This window comes from Phalacrocorax aristotelis, chromosome Z, assembly GCF_949628215.1.
Source record: "Phalacrocorax aristotelis chromosome Z, bGulAri2.1, whole genome shotgun sequence".
In the NCBI taxonomy this organism is placed as follows: domain Eukaryota; kingdom Metazoa; phylum Chordata; class Aves; order Suliformes; family Phalacrocoracidae; genus Phalacrocorax; species Phalacrocorax aristotelis.
In genome coordinates this window covers 44,037,356-44,062,314 of record NC_134311.1, presented here as the reverse complement: position 1 = coordinate 44,062,314, position 24,959 = coordinate 44,037,356, and the positions used below count along the sequence as shown (strand labels likewise).

Sequence of the window (24,959 nt, the reverse complement as noted above, 5' to 3'; positions counted from 1 at the left end):
AGCAGATCACAAGCTGAACTATGTCAACAATGTTGTATGGCTACAGGATAGACAAACACCATAATGGGCTACTTAAATAGGAGTGCTGTCATCAAGACAAGTGAAAGAATCCTTATGCTGTACTCAGCTGTAACGTTCTAGTAGCTCCTTGCTCAAGAAGATGAGGATCACTTAGAAAGATCAAACAGCAAGACAGATCAGTGAAAGCCTGACCTAAGTGAAACAAGGGAAAGGACTAGGCCTGGATGAAAAAAGATAAGTGGGTGGCTAGAAGAGTGGAATGCTACAACTTTTCTGTTGTTGCTACTCTTTATGTTCACAGAGAAACAAGAAACGCAGGCTTGGAACTGCAGGAAGATGGGGTTTAAACTTCACCAGGACAAAGAGGATAATGAGCCACTAGCATCAACCCTGCCCTATTACTGTGGAGCTTCCTTACTGAGGACCTTCGAAAACTGGTTAAATATCTGCCAGGAAAGATGTGGGCATAGCTGATCCTCCTGAAGGGCACTGCGATGGACAATCTGATCTGTAGAGGTGTCCCCTCTGCCCTTCAATTCTACAACTGTGAGCCATTGTTGGCCAGAGGTCATGTGATACCAGACATGACCACCATGACCACTGTCATACCAGAGGTATGAAACACTACTGATTTAGCTTAATATGCTTTACAGAGCTTTTTCTGGTTCTTCTATTTTAATCTAGCCTGGTCCACTTCTTTATGTATTGTTTGAGAGAAGCAGCTCCCACAAACATTGCCATTTGTAAGTTGGGCTTGCAACTGTTGCTTTTAAAAGTAAAATTTAGTGTGCATTTGCCTAAGGGCTTTAAATAAAAAATCATCACATAATTTGCAGCTTGACTACTATGCTGTTAAACAAGATTCTCTTCTTCCCTCATTGTGTAACAACATACAAAAATTATTAGATTGCCTCTATCATCAGAACCCATTTGGCACATCCTTTTCTTCATCCAACTCCTAATGGAAGCTCACATATAGTAGTAGTAGTAACCTCTGCACTCTCTCCCTCCTCCCTTTCATTTTTAACTGCACAACAACAGAACTACTGCTAAGTATGAAGTAATTAGCCATGGCATACCCTTTCTATTCTCCAATATATAAGTGCTGCTTTTCTGTTTTTGTGCCACGTGAGCATTTGCAAGAATGTTGTTTCAGTGCTTACATTTTCCAAAGATCTATCTTGTGGTTATTCTCTACCAGTCCCTAAATGTAAATGAAAGAAAATTCTGTTTTCCTTGGCATATCTGTGTAACCCCACTACATCTGCATGTGCATACAGCCTAGAGTACACCTAGCTTTGATTCTTTTAATACCGTAGTCCTGGTGCTTGCATCTTTAATACTCAGGACTTCATGAAACTTATCCCAGGTATTAAATTTTAGTAAAAGTATACTCTGTTTCAGTGCTGTGACCACACTGGCTCTTAAGGGACATGTCTCTTCTATTAACTGTCTATACTGTTATTCTGGGGTAGCTGAATTTCTTTGCACACAAAGGCCTACTACCCTGCTTTTTTGAGTCATCCATGTAAGATCATGGAGATTATAGCAGCAAACTCCTTCCTTCGCTGAAGACAACAACCTTACTTTAGGTCTCAGTCTTAAATTAAGCTCCTTTTCCTCTTAACTGAATACCTTTTTCCTAGTCTTCCAATTTCAGCTACTTAGTTTGCAAAATTTCCTTTTGCCTCCCATCAGGAAGAGATTTAGAAAATGGAAAACAGCCATTCCTCCTATTCTTTCTGATCAATTGATCTTGCTACACAACATCTTCTCTGTGCCATCACTGGGACCTCAGGTTTGAAATGAACTAATATTTATTAACTCTGTGTGATTTACTGGCTTCAAATCTAAAAACCCCGAATTAAAAAAAAAAAAAAAAACACCAAACCCCCCAAAAATTAAAAAAAAAACCCAAACCAAAAACCTTCTGGCAAATCACATCAGCATTCACATTATCTAAAAAAACCCACATCTGTATTTTTAACAGTGACTTCTGGGCCACACCTCAAGCTTAGCATACTTAGGTGTCTTTTGGCAAACAGTGTGTATTCCTTGCAGAAAGAAAATTGGAGGAAAAGGGTAGTCTGTCACTTGCCAAGGGTGGGGAGTAGGCCACTAGACCCTGGAAAAAATCAGAAAGGAAAAATTACTGGAAGAATACAATGAGGAGAGGAAAGACATGATCTGGAAAAGTGCTGACATATCCTCAGCACCTGCCTAGAATTAACAAAGAAAAAGGGATAGAAGGATCATTTCTCTCCCTTGTTGGAGCCACACATGGATAAGGAGATATCTTTATCTATCGCATTCTTTCATCACCTTTGCGGTATCAGCTGTTTGTTTCTCCCGCTCTCCCACACCTTCAAGGAAAGTGTCCTACCTGAATGAGAAATTCCTGGCACCTGGTGACAGCAACCTGAAACTGATGAGGCACCACTTTCTAGAAGAACACAAACCTAGAAAACCTTCCTTATTTTGAAGACCACACATTTCAAATTAAAATAAACTCATGTGCCCAGAGTCAGTTACTGGAGTTCGTCCTCTTTTATCTATATAAACAAAGAAGTAAGGGGGAAAAGCTTAAGTCAATAGCTCAAAAGCACAAAAGCCTTTGGCATCGGAGCCTGGAGTAGCATTCCCAGCTTATTTGACACTTCACAAGTCATCCCTTTATAAGCTGGTGTTCCTTTCTCCAGTCTACTGAGAATACTTTAGCACCAAACTGCAAATCTATATCCAGTGAGAAGCTGTGTTTACAAGAAACAAGGAAATTCATGGTAATCAAGATGACATATCAGTGTACCTTAACTTTCATGGCTGTATCAAAAGAAAGCTTCCTTACTGTATAGTAAGGAATAAACACAGCCATAATATTTACACCAATTGTACAAAATGTTGCACAGGCTGTACGTTTAACCCTCAGCAGCTGCCAACAGTGACAGAAATTTTCCCAGAAGTTAGCACAGATACTTTGCTTTAAGAGAAAGGTCTGCTCAGTGCAGCCACTGCAAGACAGAAAGGTAAAATATGTCAGCACAGATCTGCTGGGGGATGTGGTATACACCAAATTGTTCCATCCACTGTGTAACTTAGAACAACTCCTTGGCTGATTTGCATTATACTACCTTATACAAAGTCCCAGAGAGCTTGCCAGTGCAGACCACTTTCTTAAAAGACCCATGCACAAAGAATAGAGGCAATTTTTATTACATGAGACAAGGATTCACTCACTAGAGGAACTACTAATTGCACTTCAAGGGTAGGCCAGAAATGCCTGCAATAAATGGGAAAAGGGAGAAAAAAGTCAACTCTATGCACTTAAGTCCTGATATTACATGTTTGTGGTATTTTAAAACCCAGTGAAACACAGGAGACCTTGGGCCAATTCGTTTGTAGTTTATACTGATGCTTCACTGTGTTTGCTGGATTGTCTTTAATGCAGCTGTGGTTATGTCACAGAAATGACATTACCAGTAACAAAGTACTTATGCCTAAAGTTATGGGACAGGTTTTTAATAGGGCTTAAATGAAGCCCAGTTAATTTGAGCATCAGCTCAAGTGGGCCCTACTGTCCAAATAAGAAGCTCCAAACTGGTGGCACTAACTGCAGTAATCAAAATCACTTTCTGAAGGATATCCTGCCCACTGCTATCAGTCAGTAAGTGGATCTATTGCCTCTGTTGTTGTGATACATAACCTTGCTTCAGTCCTGTAGGGTAAAGAGTTTTCCAGCAGAAACTGGTAACAGCTGATAAAATTACAGGTCTAAGTTGCTGCTTTATGCTTTTCCAAGCCATAGATGAAGAAAATTAATGACAGTCTCACTAGATTCGCTGCAAGAATTCAAGTATCTTTGAAGAACATACTTCTATGTCTACTGTCAACTTCACATTGGTACTGGTAAGGAAATACAGGATAAATGAGCAGTAAATTGAAGCAATTTGTAGGAAACAAGAACGAGAACATGTAGCCTGGAATAATACAGAGTAAAAGCAGATTCTTTCTCTGTTGCTTTGTGTCCCCTAAAAATTAATGGAAAACTCCTCTTTTCGATAAGCAGAAAAGCTAAAGCTTCAAATTTCTGTGATTAGACGGAGACTAGAGAAGTTTGAGAGCAACAGAGTCTCAGTTGCTCACCAGCAGGTGATCTCAAGGTCTCTTTTAACATCCCTATTTCTAGCTGACTCATCCAGTCATTCAGGTGGGCTTTGTAGCTTTCTTGTCATCACCATGCTAATGAAAATGGACTTAAGAGGTATTTCAAGACTGAATTGGATATTCTCCAAATCACTCAAGCACCAAAAAAGGGGAAAGCTAAATTCTGCCTGCTCCCAGGAACGCACCAAATAAAAAAACTGGGTGAAGGAACACTGTCCAGTGTTTACAATTCACAGCCTTCCTGGGTCTACCATCTTTTCTCCACCGATAAACTTATCTACCTTTCAATGCCAGTTGTCCACAAACACAACCCAAATATTGACTACTGTTAACTGTTTTAGTCCCAACCTAGCCTAATCTCTCTCTCTTCCATAGCACCTTGCATCTCCACTCATGCAAAATTAACAGGGTGGCTGGTAAGCATAAGACTTTCAGAACTCCTCTGTTTTCCACTCTTCCCTTCAGCTCTAATCATGCACTTAACTGTTGTCAGAATACTCCTGGTTTGCAACTTTGCAGCTGCACGTACTTGACTTTCACCTTCTATACACAGTTTCAATACCTCTTACCTTGAATATTTTAATTCCATTGTTTTTCTGGGTCATTTGTACTAAGCCAGTTCTTTGGCCCAGCCATAGTGGGATTTGGATTTAGCTTTTTGCACTTTCTTATTAAAGGTGAGCTCACAATTTAATGTAACCAAAAATATTGTCCTTGATGCATTACACTAGTTTTTTTGAATCTATTTCAGGTTATTTTTGATGTGTATTTTAATGAGATTTGTCATTACCTTCTTCAAGCAGAAGTAAACAACTTAGCTCTTACTGACACTTGCAGCTTACCGAGAAGAGATATCTGCAAAACCGAAGTTTAATTGCCTGGCCATAACTGCTATAATATACAGACATTAAACATGTGAAGTCCTGCCTCCAGCAGAGAATTCTACATACTGGCTATCTCAGTGTTTTCATAGTGTATTCAGCTAAGAGAATGTCTTTCAACATCTCACACCAAACACAGATATTTAAATTGCTTGCCGTTGTCTCTCAATAATAAACAGTAGCTTCCTTCCCCATTCTTGTATTATTTTGCATGTTCTGTGTCAAATATCTTCCTGCTTTTCCCAATCTATGCAAAAAGCCTGTAACAAGCAAATTTAACTCATTGGTCCAGATGATTCCTGACTTTCTTACTCCCTTCACCCATCTTTATGAAGTGATACTGTCTACAAAGAGTGATCAATAAGCTTCACAGAAAACAATTGTCCTGGTTTCAGCTAGGATAGAGTTGATTTTCTTTTTAGTAGCTGGTACAGCACTGTGTTTTGGATTTAGGATGAGAATAATGTTGATAACACTGATAACACTGATGTTTCAGTTGTTGCTAAGTAGTGCTTACACTAGTCAAGGACTTTTCCACCCTCCCATGCTCTGCTGGGTGTACAAGAAACCGGGAGTGGAGGAGGCACAGCTGGGACAGCTGACCCAAGCTGGCCAAAGGGATATTCCATGCCAATACAATGTCATGCCCAGTATATTAACTGTGGCCAGTTTGCTGGGGGGGGACGGGACCCCTATAGCAGCTCAGGGACTTGGAGGGCATTGTTTGGCAGGTGGTGAGCAGCTGCATCACTTGTTTTTTCCCTGGGTTTTGCTTCTCTCTCTCTCATTGTTTTCCATTACATCATCATCATAATCATCATAATTATAATTATTATTTTTATTTTAATTGTTAAACTCTTATCACAAGCCGCAAGTTTTCTTACTTTTGCCCTTCTAATTTGCTCCCCCATCCCAGTGGAGTAGGAGGAGTGAGTGAGCAGCTGTGTGGCGCCTAGTTGCTGGTTAGGGTTAAACCACGACAACAATGCACTTTTTTTTCCTTATTTTTGAGAAAGACAGTTATAGAATTATTTTCCATAGGCTTTGACCCACATCTTTACATATTAAACTCTGTATGGTAAGACCACAGCTACTTGGATTATTTTATGAACTCCGAATTCTCAAATTATAAATTCTATCTAGTTACCAGGTCAGTCTGATGAAAGTTGTATAAGCACTAGCTGGGAATAAAAGAACCGACATTAGACTGACCACCAACATACTGATGAATGTGCTTTCACAGAAATACTATTTGGAGATGATTTTGCAAGAAATTACAGAAACTTAACACTGGCCATTGTAAAAAGATACCCACGAAAGGAAACTGTGCGTAAGACTTTGAGCAAATGCACAGCACTTCTTAGGACATGTAACTGTAACAGTAGAGTGCTGAGCTCTACAATGTCACGGCACAATGACACCTAGCACCCAGTTACTCCAATCCAAAATACATACAGGAAGCTCTATGGAATTTCTTCACATACACCCACCATCTGCTTCTCGTTCTTAAACGCTGGTTACAGCCAGAATATGAGGAAGTGCCCATCAGTCTAGTTCATATTGTTACTGAAGTTTTCTTTCTCATGCATCCACCACTTAACATTCTTGTATTTGTCTTCTACTTTAACTTTCCCTATCTGCATAACTAAGTAATGGTATTGGCTCCCTTCACGTACGCTCTTTTCATCTGCATATCCAGTACCATATTTTCCATTTCTCTCATTCCCATCTGTACACCCGATCAGTAGTGTATCTATTATTATCTCATAGGTGTATACAGAAAGTAGTAGTGAATGGAGTCAAATCAGATTGGTGGCCAGTCATGACTGGTGTTTCCCAGGGCTCAGTGTTGGGCCTGGTCCTGTTCCATATTTTCATTGATGATCTGGATGAGGGGATTGAGTGCACCCTCAGTAACTTTACAGATGACACCAAGCTGGGTAGAAGTGTTGATCTGCTGGAAGGCAGGAAGGCCCTACAGAGGAACCTGAACAGGCTGGATTGTTGGGCCAGAGCCAACGGTATGAGATTCAACAAGGCTAAGTGCTGGCTCCTGCACTTGGGTCACAATAACCTCATGCAATGCTACAGGATTGGGGAGGAGTGGCTGGAGAGCTGCCTGGAGGAAAAGGACGTGGGGGTATTGGTTGACAGCTGGCTGAACATGAGCCAGCAATGTGCCCAGGTGGCCAAGAAGGCCAACAGCATCCTTGCTTGTACCAGAAATAGTGTGGCCAGCAGGAGCAGGGAGGTGATTGTGCCCCTGTACTCAGCACTGGTGAGGCCGCACCTTGAATGCTGTGTTCAGTTTTTGGCCCCTCACTACAAGAAGGACATTGAGGTGCTGGAGTGTGTCCAGGGAAGGGCAACGAAGTTGGTGAAGAGTCTAGAGAACAAGTCTTACAAGGAGCCGCTGAGGGAGCTGGGGTTGTTTAGTCTGGAGAAAAAGAGGCTGAGGGGAGACCTTATTGCTCTCTCCAACTACCTGAAAGGAGGTTGTAGTGAGGTGGGGGGTCAGTCTCTTCTCCCTCATAACAAGTGATAAGACGAGAGGAAATGGTTTCAAGCTGCGCCAGGGGAAGTTTAGGTTGGATATTAGGAAAAAATTCTTCACCGAAAGGGCTGTCAGTCATTGCAACAGGCTGCCCAGGGAGGTGGTTGAGTCTCCATTCCTGGAGGTATTTAAAAGGGTAGATGTGGTGCTTGAGGATATGGTTTAGTGGTGGACTTAGCAGTGATAGGTTAGTGGTTGGACTCAACGATCTTAAGGGTCTTTTCCAACCTTAACGATTCTATGATTCTACATGGCACTTTCACCATCACGTAAGAAGCAACAGTGACTTACTACATTCTTTCCTTAATTCAACATGAGGTTTGGATATGCAAGGTATAAAAAAAGCAGGCTGTGAGTTAGCCAGCTGGCCTGACAAAAGTCAAAAAGGGAAGTGCATCCTCCAACAGCCTAACTGCTGCTTATGTCAGCACTATAAAGGCCCAAATAGAAATAGAGAGAAATACCTTGGGCAAAAGACGTGATTAAGACAAAAAAGAAGGACATCAACGCAAAAAACTTTGCACATAGGTTCCTAAATGGCAGTTTCAAGGTGGGGTTCAATTTTGACACAAAAGCTTCCTCCCGAATTCTTGTGCCTCTAAGTGAGAATAACAATGCCTACCTGCCCAAGTGCTCCAAGAATGAAGTTGGCACTCAGTTTTACTAAGTCACTGCATCTTCATGCATCATGTTTTGTGCTACCTCAGTGTAATTTTCCAGCATTTCTAATGTAAACTATTTATCTTAATAGACTACACAGCTGTCTTACTCAGACTTGCAATGACTGGGAGCAGTTGAGATGCATGCTCCAAACTTCTGAGTCAATGATGCAGTACGTAGGAAGTCCTTCTACAATACAAATAAAAACTGTGTCTCACTTTGATCTGGCTGATGTAAAAGGCCTATTGTGTAAACACAGCTGCGTTTTTGCGAATCGCCTGTGTAAGATGAAGCCTTCTGTACCTGTAAATGCTCATTTCTAAACTTTAAACTCATGTAGTATAAACTACTGTCTAGAAAGCCTGGGCTTGGATGTTTGCACACAAGCGTGCAACAGAATTGCTTTTTAGGCACTCACCTTGCAAAACCCTACATATGCAACTCATATTTTGGGGATAATTGACAGGAAATCCTAGGACGCTGGGCAGAAGCTGTGTCAGAAAAAGTGATCTTTGGACATTTTAAAGAGGAACTGTGCCTAGCAGTAGCAGCGGGGGATTTCTCAGTGTGATGGGATCCAGTGAGAACCAGGTGTTTCCTCAATTGCGGTTCCTGGCCCTGGATGGATCCACGAATGTTCTCACGGGGTGATCTCTGGAGGTAGCCAGTCCAGGTGTTTTCTAGCAAAACGTGCAGGTTACACAGAGCTCAGGTGCTGCCCGACCGGCCGGGAGCAGGCCGGGGAAGCTCTGCTTATGGCTCCAGCATGCGCAAGCCGACTTCTTTCCCCTGACTTCATAAGAAACCCCGCGGAACGCGAATGGGCTGCGGGACAGCCGCGCGGGCCGCGGCGGTGGGAGGGCCGGCTCCCGCCCCACAGCAGCCCCGACCCCCTTCCCCACGGGACTCCGGCGGCTGCCCCGGCGTACCGGGGCCACCCGTCACCTTTTCTTTCCGCACGCCCCACCAGGAGGGGGTCGGGACGCCCCCCGCGGCGGGCCGGCGGCCGCAGCTGCCACTTCCTGGGGGTGCTGGGGAGACGGGCGTTCGCTGCAAGACGCGCTAGTTTCGTATTGGCCTTTTTGTTTTCCCTTTGCAAAGCGGGTTAGAGGGTGCCAGGCGAGGAAGGCAAAGTTCAGGCGCCGCGGAGGCAGCGCGGCGGCGGGCGGACTCCTGCGGGGCTCCCCGCCGTCCCGGCCAGTCCCCGCCCCGGCCCGCGGGCGGCTCCGCGGTGCGCACCCCGCTCCGCACCTGGCCGCGGAGGGGGCGCTGCGACCTCGGCCCCAGCCGCGACACCTCCCGGGGCGGCCGCGGCGTACCTTCCCCCGCGCATCACCTACGCCGGCCGGTGGCGGCAGACGGGGCAGCGGGGGGCTTGGCAGGCCGCCCCGCAGCGGCGGCGGGGCCCGCGGCGGGGCCGGGGTCGTGCGGCGGCCGCGGAGCTGCCCGTCCCTGTCCCTGTCCCTTGCCCCGGCGGCGCAGGGCGGCGGCAGCGGACCCTGCCCGCCCTCCCCGCCGGCGCCCGCCTAGAAGTAGTTGTAAGGAGGGTTACCTGTCCTATATTGACGTATCCGTATTTGCTAGCTATCCGGTTGGCCTCCGTGAGCCCCCCAGTTATCCGCACAGCCCAGTGGTTGGTGTACAGGCGCGTCCTGCAGGCGGGCAGCAGGAATCCCAGCAGCAGGGTGAGCCGGCAAAGAAGGTCCCCGCCGCCTCCGCCTCCCCAGCAGCGGCGCTTCCAGACCATCTTCTCCTCCTCCGCACAACAACCCCCACAAAACTTGTCCTTCCTTCTTCAGAGGCTCTTCTCCTCACCTCCGGGCGACACCGGCGGCGCGTCCTCCCAAGTTACCCCGAGGAGGAAACTAGGAAGAGCTTGGAGTAGTGCATTGAACCGCCCGGGAGTTAAACGATGAGGGTTTGGGAATAATGGTTATGATCGGTGATTACTGCTGTCCCCTCCTCCCGCCGCTCTTCGGGGATTAAGTAACTTGCTTGGAAAGCTTCTCTCACAGTTTCTGAGCGCCAGCTTCTCCCTGTCCCCAGCTACATGGGAAGTCGTCTCTCCGCCGGGAGGAGGGCTCCTTCTCCCTCTCTCCGCGCTTCCCTCCTCCCTGACTTCCTTCTCCCTGCCTCCTCTCCCGCGCCTGGCTTCTCCTCGCCTCCCTTCGCTCTCTCTTGCCCGGAGTCCGGTAGCAGCGCGGCTGCGGCGGCAGGCGGTGTGTGAGTGTTGGCAGCTGAGCGCCTCAGTTCACTCCTCCTCCTCCTCCTCCGCCCGCCCTCGCTCCCGCCCGCCCGGCAGCCCCGAAGGCCAGGGGAAATGGCAGCCGCGCCACCCCCCGTGCTCCCGGTCCCGCGGCTACTGTCGGCCCTGGAGGCCGGAGCCCCCGCGGGCAGCCCCCTCGTCCCCGCCGGGTCGGGAGGCCGCCGCCCCACCGGCGGGGCTGCGGGAGCCGCGGCGAGGTGCGAGGCCTGCGGCGAGGCCTCCTGCCCAGCACCGACCGCCGCCCGCCGGCCCTGCCCCCGCGGAGTGCCGGGGGGAGGAGGGGCGGCGGGAGCGCCGCAGCTGTCCCGCACGGCCGGGCCCGCACCCCCGGTGGCGGGGGAGCGGTACGGGGCGCCAGGCGGGGCGCGAACGGCCCCAGCACGGCTGCACGTTACCGGAGTCTGCTGGCTGGTGGTCTGCAAACGTTGCTCGGCATCACCCTACAAACGTTGTTTGGAATCACTTAACGTTGAACTGGCCTCCAGAGTCCGTCCGTGGTCACCATTTTCGGAAAGGTGGGCGGCTGCCGCTTCAGCAGAGGAGCGGTCCTCCGGGCGAGGAGCTCGGCCTCCCCGGTGCTCCCTCGTCGCCGTCCCCGTGCAGCGTGGCTGCAGCTCCTTGCTGGGAAGCGCTTCCAGCAGCGGAGCACATGCGGGTCTGGAGAAGGTGCTGCTGGTTATGTGGAGGCCCGAACACCGCCGGCGACTGGAGGTGCCCGGGTGGGGCGGGAGAAAGCTCACGTCCGCCCAAACTGACACTTACCGGACTAAGCCTTAGAGGCATCACAAAGGCTTTGGACAACCTATAGATCTACCCCTTTTTATTTAACAGAATAAGCGTTTATAAACATCAGTCCAACAGACCTGCTGTGAGGATCCATTGCATGTTGTGAAGGAATCTGAACATGAGAAGTACCATTGTAATGTACTCATGTAGATGTTGTGGGGTTTTTTCTCTGAGGAACCTAACGTGTTGTGCAAAGTCACGCAGGTATCGTTCTCCTTTCATGGGGACATGAAGGCTGAGAAGTTAAATGCTTTACAGAAAGTTGTACAGTAACATGGAGTCCCTTTTTGCCTCTAAGACTGGTGCTCCTACCTTTAAAACCACTGTTTTCCTAAGTAGAAATAGTAAAACCTAGACAGCCAAAACCACATGTTCCACTTTTAACCATTCTCTGCCTTAAGTTCATTCATTTTTCCCCTAAACATCAGTATTATATTAATGACTAACATCTTCCCACATCATCTGATGATTTTTAAAGAGGAAAAAAGTGGGAAATGCATTCTCTATCTTCCTGTTTGTTCTGTCTCCAAAAATTTATTTGCCAGTGATTAACTTTTTTTCCCTGTTAGTATTTTCTCCTGTAGCTTGCGTTATCATTTGCTCAGTGTATTACAACATACTGTTTACTTTTGTTTGTAGATTCGAGACCTCAACATGGCTCACCTTCCCTGTGATTTCACAGATGATGGCTCACAGTTTAGCAAATCACTCTACTGAAACCACAATCAACACTCTCATCGGATTCAGCAGGAGCCGTGTTAGGCTCAGACAGTTACACCTTGCAGCTAATATAATAAATATACAGTCATTGAATACGACATTAAATCTTTTCTGGCAATTAGCCCTTCTTATTGATTGGTTCAATGATAATCACACAAGTCAGCTCTCTTGTATATCTGGAGTGCTTAAAGTATGTTTAATCATGAATGGCCGCCTTGCTGAAGTACATAGCAATCGATGGGTCACAAAACCTGAACCTTGTACAGTTCCAGTTTATTTTTCTGAAGAGCATAAATTAAAAATCTATTTTCTGATATTCTCTCAGTGAATTTTACTGTTGTTTTGACTGCATTATTTCCAGCTATAGATGGTGGGCTTTTTTTTCTGGCACAAAAGGCACCAACTACAAGCAAAAACTAAAGCTGCTCTGTCAGGTACCTACTTCCAAATTCACTTGTATGACAAAGTGTTTTATACACAGGCACCAAAGCCACTAGGAATTGGTAGACTTGATAAATACATCATTGTCCTCAAGTTATCTTTTCCTAATGCTGCATTGCATCATGTAGCCTAACAGAAAGGTGGTAAAAGTTATGCTATACCTAAAAACAGGCTCTGAAAAAGGAGGGACGTAGTCCCCAGAGGCATTTTTTCTATGATTATAGAGTCCTCTTTGCTGCAGCCACTGAGGCAGATGGCGATCACAGCTAGCATGGGAGCATATGGATGTTGGTCGTAATGTAGAGCATTTGAACCCATTTCAGTGTGAACCCGAAACTGCAAAGTTTTGCTGAGTACATTCATCATCACAGCTGCTTCCTTAGGGAGGACTGCACTTCCCATCTCCTCCCTCAAAAAAAAAAAGGCACGAACTCCTGCATTCCTAACCCATGCCATGTTCTAATCTAAACTGTATCTTTCTGACACAGCTAGGAAGTAAGTATACCAGGCACCAGGCGAGTGGAAAGACCACCGAGGAGACTGTCAGCAGTGGTGTAGTTTTATTCAGCATATCTGCTGTATGTGGACAGCTTGTAGCTGGTAGCTGAGTTTGTTTCTGCACTCTATTGGAGGCCAATACAAAAGACAGCATGTCTGTACACACCGTACTCTGGGAAAAGTTTTTTCTCTTCTGAGCAAGGGCACTAAATTGGTCTGTTTCATCACTATTTTGCAACCTGTGCCTTTTATCTCTCTCCCCCAGCCCCACCCCTTCTTATCCCTCTGCTGTGATCAAAATCAATATCTGTCTGACTGCTCAAAATGCAAGTTTTAATGTGTCTCTGACTTGTCCTTTACTTATTGATATTAATCTCTGAATCCCACATCTACTGCTAGTGACAAATGATTGTGATCCAGGACCTGACCTCAGTCTCTGTTCTCACTTTCCTCCTATTTGATTTAATTGCCTCTCTTCTTGCTGTTTTGCCTACCTAGTCCTGAAATTATTCTTTCCTTTCTGGTCCTTTCCCTGAAAATCCCTCTGGCCTGAAAATCCCTCTGGCTCACCAACTCTGGCAGCCTCTCTACTCTGCTGTGCTTCATTTTGACTTTCCAGCACTTTTCTATGTGAGCTTTGCAGATCAGTTATCCAGAGATGTGTTAGGCACCCTGGGGTCATAATCAAGGAGGGAACCACAGGGGGCATATCTATTCAAAGGAAGTCGCAGCCCAAAGTCCTCCAGTAAGAATTCCTGCAAGCAGACGTGCTGGCCCCTGAACACTTTCTGAAACACAGAACACTTTCAGAAGGAACTGAGGGTACATGCTCATCAGCTTCTGGAGAGGGAGATTCTGGAGCACAGTAGATGAAAGAATACTCTTCAGGGAAGAGAAATCTTCAAAGAATGGAGGTTGTGTCAGAGAGTCATTTAGAGGTTGCCTTAGAAAGATGGATAGTTTTGGAATCCAAAGGAGTATTCAGATTTCCTTAGTTTCAACCATAACTTTTTTATAAACAGTGCAGCTAGGTCACTTGATACTAGCCACCATATGATCCAATTCGCTGGTGCACAGTTTTTGATTTGCAGTTTTCCATGCTTCAGGCTTGCTTCTGATTTTATATACTTTTAACTTTCACTGCTTTTGAAAAGAAGAAAGTTCATTGCTTTTTTTTAAAAAAAAAAACACCACTGGTTTTGCACATACTACCATTTTTTTCCATAGCAAATACCTACCTCCTTATGCTTTGAAAGAGGATGTAATCCCTGTTTTGATTTCTCAAGAAAAGCCACCTATGTATGTCAAAATTTTGAGTGACAGTTTTCACCTGTACATTAGACACTTTTTTTGCATTCAGCAGCTGATACCTCCAGATTGCTCACCCTTGCTAGGCACGCCTCTCACGGTTCCTAGATTGTAGACAGTCAGGTCTGTACCTCTAAGCCTGTGTGTAGTCCACAGCAAAGCATGACTTCAGTGCAGCAAATGCTGTTCCTGCTTCTTGTCGGTCATTGTGGGAGTGAGCATTATAATTGACAGCTGTCTTTAATGAGCCTTCTGGCAATGCATTCTGCCCTGGATGTACACAAGACAAGAAATAGGGTGGGTGAAAGTGCTCAACTGGGATAAAGAGTCTGGAACAGGAGAAAGGAACAGAAAGAAATTGGGACAGGGCTTTGGCAGAGCAGTCCTCTGCCCGGGGTGTGCTCCAGCCCAAGACATGCATTTCCCCTGAGCAAGTTAATGGCAGAGGTTCAGTGATTCATGTAAGCAAAATGAAGTGCAAGATCCTTTATTTCCTGTCTGTTGGTAGTGAAGAAATAGAATTTGGGTCTGGACCTTGGAATAGGCGTGAGTCTGAGCTTTTATTGATCACCAATAATTGGACTGATACTGCCTCATTCAGTTACCATGTGGATTTAATGTTTTTTTATGAATAAGGCTGCACTGCATATTTTTCCATTTTGCTCACCCTGCGCTTTTTCTTACCTTTCCATCTTTGATTGTGTTTATTGTCTTCTTTGAAGGATTGGCTCACACCTTATTATTCTGACCATACTGGCAGGCATAATTTGAAAACATGCTTGCATTAGTTCCAAAACAATCTGAAGAGACTCCCACTGCTTGTACTGATGCCTGTGCCAGCGTGCTTGTTTGCCATCTTCCCTTTTATGCGGATGCATCTCTTTGGGCTGAAATCTAAATGGTGTCATTGAAATAATGGTAACTTACATCTGTCTTCTTTTCTTTTTTTCCCTTTTCCTTTTTCTTTTTTTATTTCAGAGATCTAGCTGACAGTGCAAACAGCTGTACTAACTTTACTGGCAACCCACAGTGTGTACCTAGGGTGAATGACTAAGGCATGGAGGGAAAAGGATGGTGGAAGTAGGAATCCTTTTCAGCGGGTTTCAGTGCCTGACCCAGCATCCTGTGACACTTAAATCCCAAGTTCTTTTCAGAAGAACAACTGCATATTTTCCCTCTCCAACTCCAACTCCTCATTGGATTGTAAAGTTTCAATTATAGGATCTCAAATACATGCAGAAAGTAAGCATCATACTGACATTTCTAGTCTTTGGCTATGAATTTTAGGTATGGAAAATATCATGGGCCCCTTTGGTATGATGGTGGAAAGATGGTTTATCTGAAATGACTCATCTGAATGAATTCATCCAAGTAGAATTTGTTTTTCTCACCCAAGTTCATTTGAGTTAACATGCCAGTTAACTTGTTTCTCAATCTTCCTGAGTTAGAATTATTATAGCTACCCTTTTTTGTAAAACTGACTCAACTATACTGTAAGTAGCTATAGGATTTTCCTTTCCTATTGTAGTATCATAGAAACCACCAAATGCAAAAGCACTGTTTATTTCACTGTTCTTTTCTTAAGACAATATGTTGTTGTTAGTATATGGCTGAGATAATATTCTTGCTAAAAAGAGTGGTCCAGTGGCAAGTGAGAATCCAAACCAATTTTGAAACTATAAATGTCAGTAAAAATAGTAGCTACGTGTCCTTACCTGAAGAGAGAAAATGTAACTCTGCATCTTCCAGCATGGCCCACCCTCATTTCATGAGCACTAGTTCCATTTGTGCCCAAACCCCTCTCAGAGACTTTTGCAGACTGTTCACTAGCAGAGCTGGTATTCAGCTGCTTCACAGCCACATTCAGTGCCTTCTTTAGATGTGGGATTTTCTTGTCAGCTCTTGCTCCCTTTTCTTTGTTCAGGTGCTTCCATGAGATTTATTATATTAATGTACGTGCCTAAGAAACTAACTTCATGATGATAGGGTGATTTTGCTTAATATTCTTTACCCTCTTCTTGTGTGAGGAAGCAGAAGTCAAGTCTTTAGTCTGTAAAAGAACCTGAAACCTTTTCCACTGAATAATGTGTAGAAATAATAGTTTTGGGGCATTCCTTTTAACTCGGGGCTCTCCACTGCTCCCAGTACAACTCCTGTGAATTATATGCCTGCCGTTTCTTTGCATGGAATGTTAAGTGCAATTTGTTGGGCCTTCACATGAAAAAGATCTTTAGTATAGCCTGTGTCAAACAAAAGATATGACCTGGAAGTGGTGATTTTATTAATGAGGAAGGAGGCTGAAAGCACACCAACCTATCATTTAGGAAGTATGGCAAATTTCTGAACACCCTGTGTTCCAGACAAGGAAGAGGTTGGGAAGGGGTATTTTAGGACATATAACCTCTATTTGTTTTTGGTTGAATAAGAAATAATTTGGTTATAATTCTGTAATAATTCTCTCTTCAGGGAGTTCAAGGTCACAGCTGTGGAACGTCCTTTTCTCCTAAGGTACCATTCACAAGCTTTCTTGCTCCTGAATGGTGAAGAAGTCAAAGGGTTTACCAAACAGAAGGGTAGTGTGGCTTCTGGTGGAACTGTGTAGTAGTAATTAAATCAATGCCAAGAGTGCAAAAACGGAAGTTCTTTTTTTTTTTTTTTTTAGTTTTAAACAAAAATGGAAAAAGATTCTACTGTTATGATACCTTGTGGCAGATTTTAAGTCTGGAAGGAGATGGAGGGCAGGAACACAGACAGCCAGTAAGAATAGCCATGCTATAAAGAAAGATACTGTGACTGCAAAGTGGTCTCTTATCTGATCTCTTACCTCAGAAATTCATTTTGCTGTGTTGATTCATTAAGGAAAGAATTCTGGTATTTCTGTTACAAAGGACAAAGTAATCCATTGATGAGATCTCTTTCTTTTCCCAAATTGTCTCCTTCATATCCTTTTCTTCAAATATTTTTCTTTTCCTTTCTGCAGTCTATCTACCTTTCCTTCTCCGCTCATCTTTCTGCTGCTGAAAAGATTTTCTCTTCCCTCTTTGTTCATCCCATGATTTCTCTCCTTCAGTGTCACCAAGACCTCTATTCTGTATGTCCTACTCATGGGATGTTATTCTCTGTGCCCACCTCTGTTTAACAAGGAAAACAAAAGACATCAACAGCTGAAAGTTTTAATCAATGATAATGACCATGATGATGTGTATGTAGTACAGCATTGCTGAGAGATCCTTGCTAAGGTATCATATCTTCATGAAAGATAATATCCTAGTGCTCCATAACAGGTAGTCCATGTTCAAAGTGCAGAGTCCTGCAGTGGTGATTAATGGTAACTCCAGATCAGAACTTATAGCACTGGTGAGTCTTCAGCACAGTGATGTATAAAGCAGCACTGGAGGAAGTAACCTGTGTGGGGAGAAGAGGGATCTGCATGTATTTAGCTGCTTACTAATTCAGAAAACTAATTTCTCCCAGAAAGTTCTGGGAATGTTGTATTTTACGTAATCCTCCTATGTATCCAGTTGCGTTCACCTGCACATTTATTGTCTGAAATGTGGTGTCTGGAGAATGGTGTTAACTAACAAGTGAAATTAATACATCTATAGCCACAAAGCATCATCTGAGTCTTAAGTTTAGCTAAGTTCTTATTTGTTTATCTACAGATCATTTTTAGATGGACTTTTGATTCTCTTATATTGTGTTGCATAACAAGAGTAAGAGAGAAGGCCACAGGAGAGAGAAAAGGTAAGGAAGGAATGAAAAAAGGAATTAATAAAATAAAATAATTAAATACCAAAATGAGGCTAGAAAAGTTAAGACACTGGTCAAAGTTAAGGCTGAAATAGATGGGGTTTTTATTACTGATAAGAATACTGTGCAACTTTACTATATAGGTAATGTATTATTTATGATCTCCTTAAATATTAATTTCCTTGCTGTTAAATGCCCCAGCTTTGTAAATGATGTGATACTGACAATAAAGTACATTTTCTAGGGGACTTAACTGTTTTTTAAAATGAAAGTGATTTTGGTTTGGATTTATATATTGTAAGTGATGCAAAAGACAGTTTTTGCCACCTTTCTGTGCTGTTAGGAAATTAAACTCCCACAGTTCATAAGGAAATTAGATTGCTCCCAGATAAGTTTCACTTATTCTGGAAAAAATACAAAACACTGGTTCTAAATTATGTCAAGTTCTTCTGCATCCAAAAGCACTCCACTCTTTCTTCCCTTCTGTGTCAGCCTTACCTCCGCTTTGTCTCTTCTGTGTTGATTCCTCACTTGGATAATTTAGAGCCAAATATTTGTATTTTTAAATTTTTGATTCAGCATCTGAGCAATTACAGAGCAAATAAAGCAAGTGAGAACATTTGCCAAGACACCTATTAAAAGTCTGGCACTTCTCTGTGGTCCTTTGCAATTACACTGTTTTTCTTCATGCTATAAAATGCAGATTATTCCACAAACTAAATATGATGCAGCGTACTGTTTAATGTACAGAATGCTTATTTGTGATAGCAGTTCCAAAAACACCATTGCCAAAATCATTATTAAAAAGAAAAGAGCACCTATGGAGAGCTACCTTGAAAGTAATGTTGTTTGCATGTTGGAAAGCTTCTTGTATTCTGAAGAACTGTTTCCTCAGTGAGAGGTATGTGCGTTAGCATGTAACTATGTCCTGAAATGCAAGAAAGGATTTGTGTTTGTCAGTTCTGTGGGTCATAGCCCTAAACTTGAATATACACAGTGTAAGAAATATATCTGTAGTATATAGATTATCACCACCACTGATATACCAGCTCATTAAGTTCCCTGAACCTTTCCTGAGGGTCTTATGAATGCAAAAAAATCATGCTCACAGATACACACACGATGTGAATGTGGCATTTAAAAGTTACATTTTGAAAGTCTACCCAGCAAATAAATCTTGTAATCATATAATTATTTTTTTTTCTGGGGATGGTACCTTGGGCAAAACCTGTGTGACTCTGAGAGATAGCAGCTTAAAATACTCAATCCACACTAGCTTTTCCTGAGAGGTAAAAAAGACTGGGCTTTCTGAAGACCTCCTTCTGACCAGAAGAGTCACACTTGTACCATCAGAGAGAGAAGCAATACCCTCTGATTTATATGATCACTTAGAACTTGCCAACACAGATGGATTTTGGTATATCCTGGGCCACTTAGTTCACTCTACTTCATCTATCTATCTATCCACGAAGTAAACAAAGCCAGAGAAAATATAATCACTCCCAGCACTAAAATTATTAGTAAGAAATGACAATTTTTAGTAGCCATTCAGTAAACAGTAAAAGGAACTGACTCCTCAGTCTTGTTACTTCCAGTGTGGGAGCAGAATCCAGCAACATGCAACAGACTCCCAAGGACTCCCAAGTGGTGTGCTCACTTTGTCAATTGTGTCCTGAGTTTCTTGGTCAGATCTAATGCTGGCCAGTCTTCTGATCAACTCCACAGCTCTATATCACTCTCTGTTGTCATCAGAAGAAATACGCCAGCTTTACGTTAGTGTAACAGTGAGCAAGACCTGGCTCAGTGAATCAGGTTGATGTGTGTCCAGCATATTATGGGGAGGGTACTGGTTCAGGTCATGTAACCATGTGATGCTGGCTGACTACCTCTGGAGTGGGCCCAAATGTGTATTTATTCCTGAGTCAAATTTTCTAGATGCACAGACAAATTTTGTTAACTTGGCTGTGAGATGGTCACAACATGACAAAGATGATGCAGCCATTTCTGAATAATATTGTTACTGTTGATTCAGCTACAGGAAATGATGCTTGAATGCAATTGCATGCATTAGGAGAAGAATTCCTCCTCCAACAGAACACGCTTTGTTCAACACCAGTAATACCATAGGTGAGGACCAAACGGAAAAATTTTCAACATAAACAGAGAAAACAATATAACACAACTGGCAAGCTTTTCATCTAGCGTCACAGGGAGACACTGTCAGGATGAGAATTTAACACATGGAAGCCAGCTGTAGCAACTAAATGTCTTAAGGAAGTTTGTTCTTAGATAATGAAATCCATTCACAAGGAGTATCACAGAAAGTTGGAGTGACCTGGTAAAACTCAAATTGATTACCAGATTTATTCTTGGAAAGGCAAGAAAGTGAAGCTCAAAGCCTGACAGACTCAAAAAATGATGAAAATATGACTGTTAATTCAAAAATTTTATCTCCAGATGTTCAGAGAAGATTTTTTAAAGATAGTGTGCTGCATAATATATTGGAAAACCACCTGCAAGTGTATGTCAAACAAACTAAGACAAAATCAGAAAACCGTTACGTTCAGAAATACAGCTGGACATTCCATTAAAAACTGCTAAAATTATCTGAGCAGAATTCTGGCTTTACCATGAACACATTATTAGGAAAACCAGGCTGCTATGCTACCCCTGGAGCAGCCAGGGAAACTAATTTGCGGAAACGGTGACTTGCAGAAAGAAGTTACTGTACTGGGTTTATACCAAGTGCAGCATATAGTACCTCAGTGCAATAGCACAGCTAAATACGGGACATATTTGATGTGTGCTATGACATTGCTCCTTGCCCCTTTTCCCCTGTGTACATTATGAGGAGACCATGGAAATGACAAAGGGCAACCTGAGGTCATCTTATATCCCTACATTTATTAGAGGAACAGCCTCTCATACCTGACATGCTTGCCTGTGTAAAACTGTATATTGCAAACATAACTAAGAGTTTCCTGCTGCTGTAGACCCTTTAGTTGTTATAGTGCATTGGAAGCTCCAGGTAACATTATTCATTTTGTTTATCTGAATAGGCAGAAGCTACAAGTAGATGAAGAGCTTCTTGTGCTTTAGATGTGACAAGTTAAAAGTTTACACTACCCTCTTCAAACATTTACAGAAAACTGGTGTCTTTAATTGGCTGTTGAAGTAGCATAAATGTTTAAATAATTTTAAGCCCTTAATAAAGCCTAATTAAAGCTAAAATCATTGTTCTATATATTTCACATGGACTTTTGCTATACATCAAGTCAAATCAAGATCTGAACTCAAACTTTTAGGAAGTCCTTAATAAAATGAGTCTCATTAGTGTCAAACTACATGATTAGGGACCTGATAAAAAGCCATTTGACAATAATGAGAGTAATTTTATTAAAGGCTTTTAAAATCAGTCCCATATACAGATGCAGACCGAGTTACGAAAGTCTATATATGTGTATGTAATGTATTTGTCTATGAATCCAGTGCTATTCATGCAGTCGGTCTACATAGCTCATGGAATAGGAGGATAGAGAGACATACAGAAGATGGCTTACAGGTCACCTTTAAATCCTGATGATTTTACTTGCAAAACTCCTTAAACTTTTTCCCTGCTTTATCTTATACTTGTTCCAAGTTCTGTCAAAAGGCAGACGCAGGCCCCAAAGATGTTAAGATGTAAAACTGTCTACATTACACATTTCTTAACACAGCCTCACAAGGAGATTAAGCAGTGAAATTTGAACCTTCTTTGATCTGTTTCTTCCAGCAAGACGACACAAAAGGGCTGTACTGTGCTGGAGGTTTTGACAATGTGAGTGCAGCAGCTCATTGTCAGATCTTCGTAATTAGAATATTCTTTTCACATTTGGACAGGGATGTATCCCCCCATCTGTGAGCTGTGCAGGGTGGGGGATGAGGGGGATAAAAGGCTGAATAACATGCATACACATGTAAGAAATATATTTTTGCACTTCTAGAACCAACAAATAATAAAACCAATTCTGTTTAACCTCATATCTTCACCTCTCCTGATGTCTACAGGCAAAAATCCACGTATCCAAAAGGCAATTTTTTCCCAAGTTTTGCTCTTATATTAAAAGGTTGTCTAAGATGTTTTGCAAAAAATATATGTGCCATCAGGTTTGCTTTAAGAATATGTTTGGTTTGTTTTGAAAGTTTGGCTGAAATTAAAAAATGCAATTGATATGCCAACAGTTCTTTGTCATGTTATTGCATGAGTTTTTTCAGGGGTAGTCAAGTCTGACTCCATTATGTTGGTGTGTTTAGAAGATGTCACAGAGTAACTTATTTGTTTGTAAAGTTATCATCTCTATAATTTTGAAGCCTGGACATGATACTTCTGTTTGCTTCACAGGAAATTTGAGATATCTTCTTGATAGAAAATTTGAAAAAGCAGGACTAGAAGGCATTGTTGACAAGGCAATAAATCATGTTACAGATGACGTCAGTGTATTTAATTTTCCTTTCAGTTAAGTATTTAAGGGCAATACTCATATTTTTAGGCTTTTAAGTGTTTCTGGGTCTAGAGGACTAGAACTATGTTCATAACTATACCTTGTGGGACAGTAGTTTCTTACTTTGTTCATGCTGTGAAGGTTAGGATCTCACGTGCATAGATGTATCTAGTGTGACTGAGGATAGATTTTTGAAAGATGCACTGTAAGCCCACAGCTCTTACTGAAGTCAGTACGCTCTTTCAGTATGGAGAACAGATCATATTGTGCTCTATGTCTTAATTAGTGACCTGTTTTTCCTTCGTGAGGCAGGGGCTAGATAAACACGTGCCTGAGATTTAGATCTTTGTACTTCTGCAACTTTTACAATGCTGGCTACTCTATATTTTCTATTATTTTTGTTGGTTCCCTTCTGATTCATAGTTTGGTTCAGTTATCCACTCTAAACACTTCGGAGAGAACAGGGTTATATCAGTGTTTGCAGAGTGTGCCATCCCCTTCCTGCCTGGGAAGCAGCAACAGAGCATGAGGTGCTGTTGTGATGATGACCTTTGGCAAGCTGAGATGCAAACCACCCTGCAGGAATTTCCTATGGCACAAAGGTATTTAACAAATTCTCCAGTTCCATGGTGGGACCTAGTCAGTAGGTGGTCCACTCGTCTATATGTCTTTCCTCATCCTCATCTTTGGCTTAGAGAAGCTTCAGTAAGAGGAAAAAAAAGAAAAAAAAAAAAGCTATTAAACTGGAAAGACATGTAATCTGCATAATTGCTCTAATTGCAGTTAGTTCGGCAATGAATAGTCCTGCTGTTAAATTCAACAACAACTTAAGGAAAAAAAAAATCTGAGAGTCCTTTACTATAACAAGAAAGACATGTAGAAACTCTTATGATCATTGCCATTCAGTTTAAAGAGCCAGTGAATAATCAAGGGGCAGCGGCAGCACTGCCATTGTTGAATTATTAAAGGAAGGATTAAATTGGCAAGCATAAATAAACAAAATTAAACTATGCACCTCTCCGGCCTTTTTGAGTTGCCAAGCCAGTATATCAGTCATATATGACAGAGACAGTGGTTCATCATTGGTAGTGATTTTTAATATAATTGTACCAAAAGTTGTATCAAACATAGCCTATTCTAAATGTTCTGCTATCTCAGGATTCCCAAAGAAACAAAGAAGTAAAACTACATGGACTATTGGCAAAAGCAGAATGTCATTCACAGACCTGAATGCAGGGTTTAGAGACAGGAAAACAAGCCAGCCCTGACTCTGACACTAACTCCCCGTAGCCTTGCACAGATGGCTCCATGTCTCTTTTTTTATTTCCTTATCTTTAAAATGGGATAATAACACATACTTACCTGTCTCATTCTTGTGTTGTGAAACTTAGTTAGTGTCTGGATAGTGCATTTGCTTAGAGAAGCAAAAGATTTATAGGTCTCTCTTAAAATTTGTTCTTGAGATATGAGCAGTGATAAAACTTCTGTTCATATATAGGAAGACCAGTTTTACTGAGTGGAAACCTAATCAGTCTATCCAAATCTAGTGCCTAGTGATAAAGTAGTGGCACCTGAGAAAAATGTTTGTTACATGCTTAAGTGTGGCCATGGAGTATGGCCCCTGAATGTACTGTGGCTTGAAAAATGAAGTGTTTTTCCTATTCCATTTCTACTTCAATTCCATAGAATTAGCACAGAAATAGTTTTATTTTCCTTTCTTCTCTTTCAAAAATTATATGCTTTCCTCTTTGTGGTGGGTTGACCCTGGGCAGCAATTAAGCACCCACCACTCATTCACTGCCTTCTTACTGGGAGGGGGGAGAGGACTGGAAGAACAAATGTGAGAAAAGCCTCATGGGTCGAGATAAAGACAGTTTAATAAGTGAAGGGGGAAAAATGTAGAAAGAAAACCTCAAAATACAAGTGATGCAAAGGGAATCACTCACCACCTCCCACAAGCAGGCTCATGCCTAGCCAGACTCTGAGTAACAGCTACTTTGGAAAGTTTCCCCAGAAGTCTTTATTGCTAAGCATGATGTTATATGGCATGGGACATCCCTTTGGTCAGTTGGGGTCATCTGTCCCAGCTGTGTCCCCTCGCAGCCCCTTGCCCATCCCTGGCTTCCTTGCTTGCAGGGGGCCTTGATACTGTGCAAGCAGTGCTCACCAGTAGCTAAAACACAGGGGAGTTGTCAGCAGTGTTTTGGTCACAGATCCAAACACAGCACCATACAGACTGCAGTGAAGAAATTTAACTGCCTCCTAGCCAGACCTACTATACTTGTATAATCTAAAGTGTTTTTTCCTGGTATTTGGGCTCATTCTAAAATTCTAGAGTCTTCTCCTCATTCTATATGCATACAGTGTCTCTAGTTACAGGCACCTCAGACTTCGAAATACAAGTAAGGTTCAGACCAGAGGCTGTTTCTACT

The 24,959-nt window shown here is 42.8% G+C and overlaps 2 protein-coding genes across 3 annotated transcripts in view; one reads left to right on the top strand and one right to left on the bottom strand.

The window, feature by feature from the left end:
• Positions 1-11,029, bottom strand: part of PCSK5 (proprotein convertase subtilisin/kexin type 5) — a 199,425-nt gene extending 188,396 nt beyond the window's left edge. The window contains exon 1 of one of the 2 annotated variants that reach the window (XM_075078142.1): positions 10,939-11,029. Coding sequence is in view for 1 of the 2 variants with exons in the window: in XM_075078140.1 (XP_074934241.1) it covers positions 9,830-10,024 (195 nt within the window). In the remaining variant the exon portion in view is untranslated. Of the gene's footprint in view, positions 1-9,829; positions 10,025-10,938 lie in introns of those variants that run through there. The other variant, XM_075078140.1, reaches the window with a different exon arrangement.
• Positions 10,500-12,373, top strand: LOC142049940 (uncharacterized). Its single transcript, XM_075078144.1, has 2 exons — positions 10,500-11,254; positions 11,969-12,373. Exons 1-2 carry the CDS (start codon positions 10,598-10,600, stop codon positions 12,044-12,046), a joined length of 735 nt encoding a protein of 244 aa, XP_074934245.1. The 5' UTR covers positions 10,500-10,597; the 3' UTR covers positions 12,047-12,373.
• The last annotated feature ends 12,586 nt before the right edge of the window (positions 12,374-24,959 follow it).